The sequence below is a fragment of the Mauremys mutica genome, chromosome 3 (assembly GCF_020497125.1).
Source record: "Mauremys mutica isolate MM-2020 ecotype Southern chromosome 3, ASM2049712v1, whole genome shotgun sequence".
In the NCBI taxonomy this organism is placed as follows: domain Eukaryota; kingdom Metazoa; phylum Chordata; order Testudines; family Geoemydidae; genus Mauremys; species Mauremys mutica.
Window position 1 is genome coordinate 108,789,657 of NC_059074.1, and position 14,360 is coordinate 108,804,016.

Here is a 14,360-nt window from a genome sequence, read left to right on the forward strand (position 1 = left end):
GGGGCGCGGGAGGACAAGCGGGTCCGCACGTGCGGAGGCTGCCCGTTGGGTGGGCGGGGCAGGGTTGCGGGGGGGAAGATGGGAAAACGGGACACGTCGCGCCGACCCCACCACAGCCCAGGGCCTGGCCCAGCCGGGGGTCGAGGCAGGCGGAGCAGCCAAGACACGGCGTCGGCCGGCTACATCACGCCGCTGGGGCGCCCACTCTGCGCATGCGCTGCAGGGGGAAATTCCGCGCCAAGAAACGTTCGTCGGCATCTGCGCGTGTCTGAGAAACGCCTCCCTGAGGCAGCTGCCCCGCCCCCCAGTCCCTCGTGCAGCCCCTTCAGTGCGCATGTCCGCTGTCCTCTGGGCTCCTCCAATCCTTCCACTCTCTCCGCCACTGCCACGCCCCGGTGGGCAAAACCATTCACGCAACGCTGGGGGCCATGTTAGCGCCTGTGCCTCTTTAACGCTGCCTTCCGCGAGAGGGCTTCCGTCGCCCCTGCCAGTTCTTGACTCTGCGGCAGGAGGCTCATTTACTGCCACTACGTTGGTTTGGAATTGTCGATCCGCCCCTCCCCACCAATGGACAGGAGCTGGTTTATCCCAAGATGGCGGCGGTTCCTGAGCTGCGGTAAAGCACAGTTCCGGGCCGGGCTGACTCACGTGGGAGAGAGCCAGACTCGGGGTCTCCCGTAGCGTGCCCCCCCCACCCCGGACTGTGCTGAGCGCGCGCCGCTGCACCCGCTTGAGCCATGGTGAGTAACGGCCGCGGAGACGGGAGGGGAAAGAGCATGAAACCTTCCTCACGGGAGGGGGCGCGCGCTGTTGTCACTCGCTCCCCCCCCCCCCCAACGGTCCGTCCGCGCTTGGCCCCCGGGCGCTGTGAGAAAAACCTTCCCCGTGGGGCCGCACGTCACGGCTGCCGAGTCCGCAGGGAGGGCGGAGCGCCCCGCCCCTCAGCTCAGCGGCGTTAACTCCGGAGCCTAATGATGACCGTGGCCACTTGGCGCCCTAGTGCTAGGGTGGGGGTTGGCCTCTGCTGGGAGTTAGAAGGAGCTGCTGAGGCAGGCTGGTGTCTGTGACTAGTTGTCATTTATTAGGTCGTGCCTAAGACTGAGGAGGTTGTGACGGCTAGCGCTGTAACAGCGTTTAAAAGAGAACCTCCATGAATGTATCCAGCTAAGTCCATTGATGGCTATTAGCCAGGATAGGGTAAGGAGTGGCGTCCCTAGCCTCTGTTTGTCACTTGGCCATTACCTGTCAGGTTCACTCCCTCTGGGGCACCTGGCATTGGCCGCTGTCGGTAGACAGGGTACTGGGCTAGATGGACCATTGGTCTGACCCAGTAGGGCCGTTCTTATGTCTTTATATAAGACCCATCGCCACCGGGCCTGCGTTGTGCTAGATGCTATACAAACACAGTAGCAGATCGGCCCTGCCCTGAAGAGCTCACAGTTCAAGTAGCCAAGACAGACACAGAGTGGGGGAAGGGGTATCTGTACAATCAAATATAGCTATCCCCAAGTATTCAGAAATCATCAAGCAGGCCTAAAAATCATCCAACTTTTTAAAAAAATGGTTTGGGGATCTCTTAATTTCATTCTTGTTTTGGAGCACCTGGCTTATATTTGCTTCAGAACTTCAGGTGTTTTTCTACATCTATGAGGACTAGAAATTCACAGGATTTTCTAATGACAGCTGAGATTCTCAGATAATCCTTTGGCTGTGGAAGAGTGCCTGTCTTTAAGAAAAAACACCAATATCTCAAGCTTTGTGCTAAAGTCAGGAGAGTTGGCAACAGTGATAAGTCACAGGGAGAAAGTTGGTGGAGAGATCCAAAAAAGAGGAAAGATTGGTGATGAAGAGAAACCAAGGGTAGAAATAGTGGTAGCCCTAAAAGGAGGCATAACTTTCCAGTGTGATTAAAATACAGAACAGATATTAACTAAAAGGTATGTTTATTACATACAAGCAATACTCTACCCTCCATCTCTGTGCAAACCTCCCACTGATATTAAAGGAATGTATATAAGGATGGCATATAGATCTGAAATTATTTCCTGGCCCTATACAGACCATAATTATAAATGGAATTCTGCCCTCTCCACAGAATGGGCTTCAGAGGCACACTGAATAGTTTAATCCACAAGCTACTGGGCTGCAGGAATGGAGACCTGGATTTTAAACATTGCATTTGTACCACCATTCTCCTGGAAATTCACAGTTAGCAGTAGTGGCATATATGTCTGCTTACTTACAGTCTTGCATCTCATTTTGTGATAATTCCAGACATAAGATTCCAAAATGCAAACAATATTAAAATCATACCCTGGCAGCTGATACCTTCTTACACCAGTGTATCCCAAATGCTACATAACATGTTACATTATCTGTTTTACGTTTTAAAATTAAAAAGCAAGGAGAGGAAGGTTAGGCTTATACTGTAACTTACACAATGAAAATGTTCTTATATAATTTTTTTAACCTGTCAGTTCTCAATAATAGAACTGATTGGAAAATGTTATCTATTTTTTTTCCCACACAATTGTATAGAGAGTTGTAGAATATATTTCCAACAGGATAGTGCTTCAGATTGCTGAGGAATTCAGGATGCTGAGAGGCTGAGATGGTTTATTTTATGTGGTAGTGGTTCAGTTGACAATTTCATTATGAATAACTGGGCTATTGTCTAAATTATATATGGGAAGCTACATTTGCCTGTCCATTTCCCTGTTTCCCAGCTTGAACTTCGTCAGATGTGCCCTGATGTTCAGAGTGCAGTTACTTAAGAACACCTGAAAGCACAGCTGAAAATCATGTGCTGTAATCAGTCTGAATTCATGTTTTAATCTATAATTCTACAGAACACAAATATATATCTGCCGTTGACTCTTAGAACATGTGAAGTGTACTACTTTTAGATGATGCAAGAACACATCTAATTTTGGTTTTCTTTTTAAGCCCAGCTGTTCAAGAGTATAACATTTTCTGAAATTTTATAGCAAAGAACGTGTGTGTATGTTTTGGGGAGGAAAGGGGTTCCTTAGAAAAGTTTTTAATATATATATTTTTATAAACAGAACATAACTTTGCTTTTGCAGCCTCACAGAAGGAAGAAACCCTTTATAGAGAAAAAGAAAGCTGTAACATTTCACCTGGTACACAGAAGTCAGAGGGACCCTTTGGCAGCTGATGATACTGCACCTCAGAGAGTTCTGTTGCCTTCACAGAAGGTAAATGCTCACTTCAACCACGGAAGCTTGGATTAAAAATTAATATTGCAGGAGAGTAAAATGATAAGATTCAGAGTCATAACTTGAGAAAAAGGGGGATGGCTTGGGAATAGGTTTTAGTTAGAAGATTGGACTGAAATCTACCACAATGTAAGAGGCTGGATGTTTGTTTTTTTTGAGAACATACTCGAATCTTTATAATTTTTTACACTCCTATACAGACAAATCATCAGCATTTTACTAAACACTTCCTAGTGAGAGAATTTTACCTAGCCAGAGGTGGTTATGGTGGATGCAAGGGGGGGGGGGGGCAGAACCCACCAGGGAGTTCCAAGGACAATGTACCATTGATAAACCCTGGAATTTAGGAGTTCAAGGCTCCCAGCCTCAAAATTAATCCCTGCTGCCTCTGTGTAGTGAACAGTCATAACAAATCTCCGTGCACTGAATGTGATTATATAGCTTCTGTACACACAGAGATTTGCAAAAGTTTTGTAAGTAAATGTTTTGCTCATGGGGACACCTGGGCTGAACACCTTGTTAAGTGTGTGTTGGATTGTTTGTTTTTAAAACAAAAGCTTAGTTATGCCACAAAACTCATCTTCTCTTATGTGTTGTTTTAAAAAAAAAAAAAGTGTTCCTCCTGAACTCTTTAGACTAAGGTTATTTCAGTTCTGTTTTTTATCTGTTTGGGGGTTTTGTTTTTTCCTGCAAGGTGTCCTTGTTTTTTCAAGATGAGGATTCCCAGGTTATGTATTTGAGATCCACATTATTGCTAATGAATTTGAATCTGACCTAATTTATTAATCCTAATCTTGTTTACAATCTCAAGGGAGATGAGGAACAGAGGAGAGAAGAGCAGAGGAAATATGGAGTGTTCTTTGATGATGACTACGACTACTTGCAGCATCTAAAAGAAGCCTCTGGTCCCTCAGAGCTAGTCCCATCTGATGTGTCTGGTCAACCGAGCAGGAGTATAGTCAGAGGGGAAGGAGAGAGAGAGGAAGAAAGTCAACAGATTCCAGTAAGTATGGTATTTGCTGCACTGTGGACCATTCTTGTGTTGTATCTTTCTGAGTTTAACATCCTGTAAATCCAGCTACATGTTCAAAATTTAATAACCTTGTTCAAAAAGCATTCATGTGGTTATAAGCTACTTATGAAGGATTCTGTTTTTCCTGGGCACTTTGGCATACCAGATTTCCTATTTGATCATAGGCAAAAGTATTATAATGGCAATTAATGATCCATTCGTTATTTAGAAGCTGTAAAGCCCTTAAATGATTTTCATCATGACCGTGAGGGTTCTTGTGTGACCCAAAAGGGACGGGATCCATAATAGTTGTATGGAAAAAAAAACCATGTGAGTTGCTTACAGTACTTTTGCATTTGTTTATAATTATTATAAAACACTCTGATGCTGTGGTAATGGACTGTGAGGAAATCTTAAATAAGTAGTAATAAACTAGAAATTATATCAAATATTGGTAAGAAAGTAATGAAACAAAATCTGGGGAAAATACAGGTGAATGCTTCCAATGTTGAGTACAGTGAAGTCTTGACATTCAGTAGCGTGCCAGAACACAATATGTTAGTGGTTTGGAAAGCTATTAGGTAACCCTGACATGCAGTGGAGTGTGCAAGAACAGGGTACAAACTGAATCAACACTAGCTTATTTTAAGGGCCTGGGGAAGTGTGGCTATACAGTTTTTTTTCAATTTTGATGAAAACTGGCGCACATGACAGTTTTAAAAACAAAGTATATTTTGACCACATTATAAAAAGTTCCATAAAATTAATTACTTTGGAAGCACTGTTTTTAAGTTTAAAGTCTTGCAAATAGAAAGGGCTGTAGAAGGGAAATCTTAAAATGGTCTTTAGGAATGCTTATGCTATTAAGGAAATAGAAATTTGCTTCTGGTTATTTCCTGCACAACCATTTCCTCAGTCACATCTTGAAAGCTTTCAAACAGTCTTTGTACTCGGGGAGTATACATACTAAGGGCAAAAATTCTTCATTGGCTAACAAAGAAACAAGGTGAGTGAGGTAATAACTTTTATAGGAACAATTTCTATTGGTGAAAAAGACAAGCTTTTTTGCTACACAGAGTTCTTCTCAAATCCACTAAGAAACTTAAGACATCAGTTAAAATCCTGTTTTCTCCAGGTAAGTAAGCAGTAATTTTCAAAGATTTGTCTCTTTGTTAGAGTACTCAAAACATATGATCACTCTTGCATCTTTAAGACTATCTTAAATAAATAACTATGTTTTGTTTCCTTTTTTGTTTAAAGGCTCCTGCTATTAAGTTGCCTTCCTCAGTGTTTGCCTCAGAGTTTGAAGAGGATGTGGGACTGTTAAATAAAGCTGCTCCTGTTTCAGGTACCATACAACTCTTTACCTGTACTTCTTTTGTGAAGCTAATGGTCCTCTTGGCGACCTAGGTGAAATGATATTTTTGTTAAACATTAAGGTTGTTCATCTATTGATTAATATGAACCTTGCATATTTGATATTATTATTTTGCTTCAGGTATTGCTCAATAGCAGAGAGAAGAATGTCTCCATAATTGAGGAGAACCAAAAAGTGACTCGATTTATTTTTCTCAGTAATTGAATCGGTGCTTTTGGAATTATATAGTAACTGGTTCTAATCCTTGGGTTTGTTGTATTGTGCAGGAAACCCTAGTTGGGAAAGGAAGAAGAGAAGGGAAAATCCTTCAGAGGGTGGTGGGTTTTTTTGTTTTTTTTTTTTTTAAAGGAATTTTGTCAGTCTTTTAATGCCCCATTCCTTCATTGGGATATGTTCAAGTATATCTTTGTGCCCTGGTAGAGTCCCACTGATGCATAAGTTCATCTACCTGCATCCCAGTATAGAACTGGGTCTTCATTCTCAAAGTTTGTCTTCCTTGAAAGAAAAGTAAATTCCATTCAGCATCCCAGTGTTGTAGTCTTAAACTGTAGCATGATTTAAGTGTTCATTGTGTTACAAAGATGCACAGCTTGCTTGCATAATATACCTATGTGTGCCATTCTGGTATAGCATCTATCACACGTTCTCTGATTGGGTTTTAAAATCCACAGTTCCTTCTGGCCAGAAAGGGGAGTTTTAATGACAAGTGTGCAACAAACTGAAGTAGAGGATTAGTTTTGTGGCCTGTGTGTGTGTGTAATTTAGAAAGGTTTTTTTATATATAGTCTGCAATGGAAATGTATGTACTCCAAACATAGGAGAAGCAGCCATCCAAATCAGAATAAATCATGTATAATTGATGAAATAAGTCACATGTTATGATGTGTTCAGACTATTGGACCACACATCTGCCTGACTTCTAATGAGCAGAATTATAGTTTTTAACTGAAACATTGTACACTGTCCAATTCAACTCAGCGACTTTGCCTTGTGCTTCTAATGAATTCTTTAAAATTATTTCCCTCCTTCCCAAAAAGGGGGTTATTATCTGAGCTCAGCAAATAGCTCCACTTAGTACAAATTAGCATTTATAGTTGGGAACCTTTGTTTCAGGAAAGTGGCTTGGGGATGCGATACCAATTTTAAAGCATTCTTTTCCATTGTAGGACCCCGTTTGGATTTTGACCCTGATATTGTCGCAGCTCTTGATGATGACTTTGACTTCAATAATCCAGAAAATCTTCTCGAAGATGACTTTGTCTTAAAGGCCACTGAGCCAGGGAAAGGGGACTGGAAAGGAGAGGATTGTCGGTATATGAAGCTTTGTAGAACTCTTTAATGTCATAACAAATAATGCAGTATTGTCCCTAATTCTTTTTTTGTTTTTTGTTTATCTGTTTGAAACAGCACTAAATTCACAAATATATGGAATTTACTTAGTAAACAGGCTTATGAGATCTAAACTGTTTCCAAACCTATTGCAATCTTATTGTTACCCATGATACCTCACTTCATAGTATTTCTAGCATTAGCTACTGGTACCACTTCTTTCATAAGCACATGCATAGTTTTACTCGTATTAATATTCCATATTCCAGTATTCCTTTGCTTGCTTTCTTTTCTGTTCACGTTTCCTGATGTATAACTAACCAGATATGCTGCATTTGGAACGACCAAGCGTGAAAGCATTTCTGGCTATCCATCCTAATCAAATATTTATTGGTACACCCTGAGTTGAACTTTGGCAGCACTTTTACTACTAAACATTTCGACTTCTTGTATCTGCATGAGAAGAATCATTTTTAAATTTAATTTGGCTAGGTTTATGAGGTGATAACACTGGGTAGATTGACAGGTTGTTTTATACCCATTTCTTAAGTGTGTGATCTACATCTATATTATACTCAGGGGCTCTGATACTGAGGATGAAGATGAGTGGGAGGATATGGATGATGATGATGGAAAGGACAACGGTAGTGATGAAGATTATGATTCAGAGGGTCCTTTATCAGATGATGAGGGAGTTAGTGGAGAGATGAAAGAGTTTCTTTTCATGCAAGAGGAGACCAAGAGCCGTTTCACAGAATACTCCATGACTTCGTCCGTAATGAGAAGGAATGAACAGTTGACCTTGCTAGATGAGAGATTTGAGAAGGTGAGGCAACTCACTGATAAAAATGCTAAGAAGCTTGAGAGAGAGGATATTTTAAACCTATTTCTCTGTGTTTTTTGCCCCATCCTGCTCTCCCACACCCTAAATCCTGTAAGCCAGTGGTTTTCAAACTTTTTAGGCTGCGTACCCCTTTCCAAATAAGGTAGTCTACTGTACATCCCCATCTGAGATAGGTGGAGGTGATGGGAGGGTGGGGTCCAGGCGGGGTCATATGACCCCCACCAGATTTCTGCCTTCCATTTAGCAACAGCTTCTAGAGGTTTTCAAACTGGTGCGGGGGACGTCCGGGGGGATGCAGAGGAATGTTCAGGGGGCAAGTGGCCAAGTCAGGTGTCTTGGGCCATCCCTGCATGGCGGGGCTCGGGGAGGGAGCATCACCTCTGCTCTCTGACTCACCTCAGTGGGCCACCCAGCCTGTCGGGGTGTGGGGGAGACTACCAAAAATTTTAACTCAAGGCAGGGGTTACAAAATGTTTGAAAACAGCCCCCCAGTCCCATATTCCTCCGAGGCACCCACTACAGTTTGAAAACTTCAGACTCTGTCACATACAAAAAGGAAATGTACACCAATGCAGCTGCCGTTTTAATTTTAAGGAGATTAAACATTGATTGCCAATTCTTACTAAATAAAATGTGTTGTCTGTCATAGGATTTTTTTCTCGCATACCCCAGTTTGAAAATCACCGCTAAGATGATCCATGCGCATAGACCCTTATGCCTGTGCAAGCTCTCACTCATTTAATTTCACAGTGGTGGCAGATGTCTGTTCTTCTCTGAAGATATTTTGCATTACAAGAAATGAGTTTGAGTGTGGGTTTTAAATGGTTCTCATCCAGTGCATGGTTGTATTGTCTCACTCACGTTAAAAGGCCGCAGGGATGTAATCCTAACTATGGATTTCCTCTTTTCCTGCCTCCAACAATTATAATCATTTCCATTGCTATGGGGAGATGTGGAATCTCAAGCAGTAAAGGATATATCATTTGTCAAATCACATATTTCCGTCTGTAAAGGGGAGGTGGTATTTTAGTCCTATGAGATGAATTTATAAGGTATGATGTTTTTAAAGTGCTTTGATCTAATTGTATGAAAAGTGTGGTGGATGCATGAAGTGTAACTTTTCTACTAGGCAGTGGCAGTCTAATTAATTTATTTAATTATCCCAAACAATGTCCCAAAGAGAAATGAGTAATTTGACTATATAACATTGAAAGATAATTTATTATTGGTATGCTTGTGTCAGTCGGAGGTAAAGGAGAGCCTGCTGCAGGCCTACCCTTCACTACTGCTGCTACTACTGTATTTGTTTTGTAGACTTGTTTCAAAGACTTTATGAGGGGAGAAAGAAATGGGAGTGAATGGAAAGAAATTTATCATTTTTGTTATCGTAATGCTGAGGAGATGTAGTACTGGAGCAGGACCTCATTGTGCTAGGCACTGTAAGAACACAGAACCAACAGTCTCTGCCCTGCAGAACTTTTTGTTACAAATAGTGTGAAAATTTGTAATATCAAGAGAAGCTGTTGAACAACATTGTGTCTAGATTGCATGTGAGAGACAAATGCAAATATTCATCGTTCATTTAGCTTTGTGTGTTTTCCTTTTTAGTTCTTTGAACAGTTTGATGACGATGAGATCGGAGCGTTGGATAATGTGGAATTAGAAGGCTTTATTCACACCGACAGCACTCGGTTGCAAGAAGTCCTGAATGACTACTACAAAGAGAAAGCTAAGGAGTGTGTAGAATCACTTTTAGAGCTACTTGTGTGAATCAGAACTAACTCTAATTACACGTTACTCACCTTAGTGACATCTCACTTATTAAGATAAAATCTGAGTTTTAATTCTCCTTGATGGAGACCATATTTTTGTTTGTAGGATGTAATTAGTTTAGTGTTTGTAAAGTATTCTTATTTTTATTTAGCAGTGGATTTCAGTTTAATTGAGTGGTGATGCACCAAAGTGATATGGAGTAGGTTTTTGGGTGCTTTCAGTCTTGTTGAAAAGGAGACATAATTGTATCCCACTGAACTACTGCTAATGTTCAGAGGCCTTCTTGGCCTTCTGATTTGCAAGGAAGTTACTCATTTGGACTGAGGTTTTCCCCTACCATGCATCTGTCTGTTGTTGCTGTTGTAACTGACCCTGCAGCAGAGTATCTCCATCTGCTGTTGTGTACAGAACCAACAGCAGAACCTGTTATGTACATAGTGGAATTATTTGTGTATCATGATTGTATACCTAATTGATCGTGTATACCTAATTGAACACTTATGACCCAATCCTTTGCATTCAGATGTGGAGGGGGGATGACAGTCAGCCAGCCATTCGGTTCACTGATGTCTCCTCCTTCCTGCATTCAGGTGCACCAAATATTCTTGAAAATAGACGCAGCTTTCTTAGCAATCTACCTCTGACCCTGCAGATATTTAAATAGTCTGTTTTTCTGGAGATTTATGGAGAGAGAAGATAGGGGAAAGGAAAAGAAATTCCCATGTGACATTACTAAGTGGTTTGGTTTGGTTTGTTTTTGTTCCTGTCTTTTGGGGGGTTATGTAGTCAGATTTAAATAAAAGGGGTGGAGTGAAAGGGTCAGCCCTTCATTCTTTTTTTCTGCGTTAGGAAGTTATAGTGAAATTCTTTTCTTTTCTTTTTTTTTTTCCTTTCCCTGACTCACATCCTCTTCTCTTATCTTCTCTAAAAGCTGTGTGAAACCCGATGCTCTTGACCCAAGTAAGGATTTAGATTCTCCCTTTAATGAGAAGGGTGAGGAGGAAGAAGAAGAAGAAATCATAACTTTAGTTATTGAGGAACCAAAAGAGAAGTGGGATTGTGAATCCATTTTGAGTAAGTATGTGAGGCTCTTACTGTTTCCACGGATAGTAAAGCAGATAGTAGATTGTCTTGTTACTGATAGCAAGGTTTCTAGTTAAAATAGCTTCTGCATTTCTCTGTGCTTTTGACTGGCACATAACAGCATACATTCTCATAAAAGAAATTTGGCCAGGGGTGTGTTAAGTGCACTAAAACCTAACTAATTGCCACAAGTCTTTCTAATTTAATGTATAACTTTTTTTAAAAATTGCTATGCAAATTGGGGTGGTATTTTTCAGTGTACAACCCTCCATTATCTTCGTTTTTCTGTTTTGCCTTAGGTACATACTCAAACTTGTATAATCATCCAAAACTTATTGAGGAGCCAGCAAAGGTAAAATCATTAGATTTATTTTCTATATTGTATGAAGTTTACAGAAGCCTAAGCAGCAGCATGACTTGTAGAGTCAAGACAAAGACAGTTACTTTCCTGTTGGCTGTATTTGTCTTTGAGTTGACCTGCAAATGGGGTGTGGAGGTAGGAATGTTGTGTTCTGTTTTTGCTGCTTCATGATTTATAAAACATTTAGCAGGAGGTGGTGGTTGTGGTGTGTTTTTTTTTTTAAGGTGGGAAAGGGGGTGAGAGAGGAATAACAACTTTTACATTGAAAATTCAAAATGTTGCCTAACTTGTTTTTCCTGGAGAATTAGTAAGATTATATCACAAATATCAAGAGTATGACCTGCGCATACTTGCGAGAAATCAGTTCTTTTGGAGGTGGATCTTTGCTGTCCTTTTGAGGACTGAGAACTTGTACCACAGTTCTTTTGTCCTCCAAGGAGTTCCACAGCGAAATTTAAAATACATCTTGATATTTCTAACGTTCAAAAAATAAAGCAAACCTCCTTCTTTTTGAGACCTCTTCATAAAGAAGCAAAGAGATCCAACCTTAATTTTTTTCCTTACTAATTACCTTTTAAGTAAAAGTTAAACAAAAGAAGGGAGGGACAGTAATGTTAAATATAACTTTTTTTACTTTTAAGGCCAACTTCTGCCACAGATACGTATGGTAGTTCTTGAGTTTGATGGAAAATCATGTGCATCTATCTGAGGGCAGAATTTGGCTTGTGTGTTCACTATTGGAAAATTTGTAGCATTATAGGTGGTTCTAAACTATTGGTGATAAGCAAGGGGGTGATCCATAAACCTTGGAAGAAAAGCACACAGAGGATGGAGAGTTAAAGACAACTACTTCATTGGCACATTGTCTGTCTGTATTTTAGTCCAAACCAATCAAAATTTCTCACAAGAGTGGAATCCCACTGGATATCTTGCCTCAGAGAGGTCTTACAGCTAAGCAGATCGAACGCATGCAAATGATTGATCAAAGTGATCTGCCAAGAGTATCCACACAGCCACGTTTCAAAAATGAGAGCAGAGAGGATCGAAAAGCTAGAAAACAAGCTATAAAGGAAGAACGAAAGGTAAAATCTAGTCTTTAATATTTTAAGACAGCCCCTGTGGAAAATGTGTTGCTCTGTTCCTCATTATTCTGTTTTTTTAAAAACGATTTTTTCTTTTAAAACAGTTTATTTTGTTTCTGGGAATTATTGGGAAAAATTCACTGGTCTTCAAGGGTTGATTTCTGTAGCTGAAACTGGAGTCTTTTTGTTATATAAAAGTCTAACATGCTTCAACCTGGGAAAAGAGAATGTGAAGCAGCATATCTCTAAAACTTAGATATTAATCCTGGGGGAATTCTGCGCCACTGCACAATGCAGAATTTTGCAGAAATTAATGTGCATGCAGAATTTCCTTTCCCCCACAGAAATGGGCTGCAGTGCTGATAGCCGCCAGCAGGGGCCACTGGATTCAGCAGAGCATAGCTTACACACAAGACACTGCTGGGGGGAGGGAGAGGGAGCTAAAGGGTTTCTGGGAACTACAAGTCCCAGCATGCCCTGAGGGAAGGAGAGGGCAGCATCCTGGAAACTCTGCAAGCCTGAGACTGAGCATCAGGCTGTTTCTCCCTCTGGATTCCTGGGCTCGGAGGGAGGAGAGAGGGGCAGAGAAGGGTGTGTGGGGAAGGGGGGGACCCTGCAGCTGGGCTCTAGGGGGGAAGGAGGTATAGGTATCTGGGCCAGGGATGGGGTGCCCCACAGTTGGGCTCTGGGGAGGAGGAGGTTTGGGTGTATTGGGGTGAGGGGGCAGAGAAACAAGAACTGGGCTGTCATAGAGGTTTCTTTAACTCTACTCCTGGGGGAAAGTTTGTGTGTGTCTGAATTGTTACAAACATACTTGGTGACAAGTATTTTGAAATAAATTACCAAAATAATTGAAACTGGCATGATTATGTAGTGTTCTTTTGACATAAAATTTGTAGAATTTTTAATTTTTTGGCACAGAATGCCCCCAGGAGTAAGATATGTGGGGCACCCTACACTACAGGTGCTACAACGGTACTGTTGCAGCACTGCAGCTATTCTGCTGTAGTGTAGATGCTTACTTCCATCAACATAATGGTGACGGCACTGAAGCATAGGTTGTCTTATTCGTACCCAAGAGATATAGTTTTTTCATACTCATGAGCGTTGTTGCTAAGTCAACCGAAGTGGTGTGTGTGTTTGTTTGTTTTTTAAATGCATAAACCAGGCCTTATTTAGCATGTCTCTGAAAGTTATTCAAATATCTCCTTTGGATTGTGAAGGTGTTGGGAGTGAATTATATACTCTACAAATCTCAAATTGGTTTTTAATGTGTAAGTCATTCATGTTTGCAGGAACGGAGAATGGAGAAGAAAGCCAACAAATTAGCTTTCAAGTTGGAAAAAACAAGGCAAGAAAAAGAACTGCTCAATCTGAGACAGAACGTTCAAGTGCTCAAGCTGTCGTAGTGGAACAGATGACTTCCATATTGTGGAAAGTTCTTTGCATTGTTCTTTGTGCTAGGATCTTGGGAAGATACTGACTCTTTTAACCTTGTCCCATCATGGACAGAAGTTAATAACATGGTATTTGAATTTTTCTATAACCAGGTCCAGTAATTTGCCATCTTTTTTTAAATGTAAACAGCTGAAACAATTTTTGGTTACAAATTAAAATTTACAGTAGTATTACTGTATTTTTCTGTCATGAACATAACATGGCAGCTATTTATAAACTGAGTTGCACTGGGAGTGTGTTATGATACTTAAATTACAAAAAAATATACATTTTCTCTGCAACAGGTTTTGTACATACTGTGAAATTTTAACTATTGTGATTCAAGAGATCTCAGTGCTGTTTCTTGATTAGATTTACCTATCTGATTGTGCATAAAATAATTCTTTCCCTCCCTTTATAATGGTATTTAAATACAGATTCAGTTGGAAACCACGCTTTGACCTCAGCACAGTTCAGTATATCAAGAATATGCAGTCTTTTCCCCCCAAGCCCTGTCCAACTGTCTGAGGTATCTATTGCTGTTTGAATACTATTGTGAAGAGTATTGGAAAATCGCATTTTAAGAGAGAGGTTTAGAAAACTGTTTTTAAATTTAAGGGTTGTCTAAATTCACATGGTTGTGCTTTCCGTTTCATTTGGCGGGTGAAATAATTAAAGATATTTAATGTAAGATTTAGGTTGTGCATCAAAGTTAGCAACATTAACATCATTTCCTTGTGAAATTAACTTGGCTGTATTGAACAGGCTTGCATACAGTGTTTGCTATAAAATATTCAAACAGTAATAAGTCAAAACTGTACA

The 14,360-nt window shown here is 40.7% G+C and overlaps 1 protein-coding gene across 2 annotated transcripts; it reads left to right on the forward strand.

Moving 5' to 3' along the window:
• Positions 1-569: 569 nt before the first annotated feature.
• Positions 570-14,340, forward strand: LTV1 (LTV1 ribosome biogenesis factor). Of its 2 annotated transcripts, none has more exons than XM_045010169.1 (11): positions 570-740; positions 3,087-3,218; positions 4,051-4,242; positions 5,512-5,599; positions 6,796-6,940; positions 7,538-7,784; positions 9,411-9,538; positions 10,507-10,649; positions 10,958-11,010; positions 11,901-12,101; positions 13,397-14,340. In XM_045010169.1, the coding sequence occupies exons 1-11, from the start codon at positions 738-740 to the stop codon at positions 13,508-13,510; spliced, it is 1,446 nt and encodes a 481-aa protein (XP_044866104.1). In that variant the 5' UTR covers positions 570-737; the 3' UTR covers positions 13,511-14,340. The 2 variants fall into 2 exon arrangements, with proteins under 2 accessions (XP_044866104.1, XP_044866102.1); XM_045010167.1 differs by lacking the exon at positions 570-740 and adding an exon at positions 942-1,197.
• Positions 14,341-14,360: the final 20 nt, after the last annotated feature.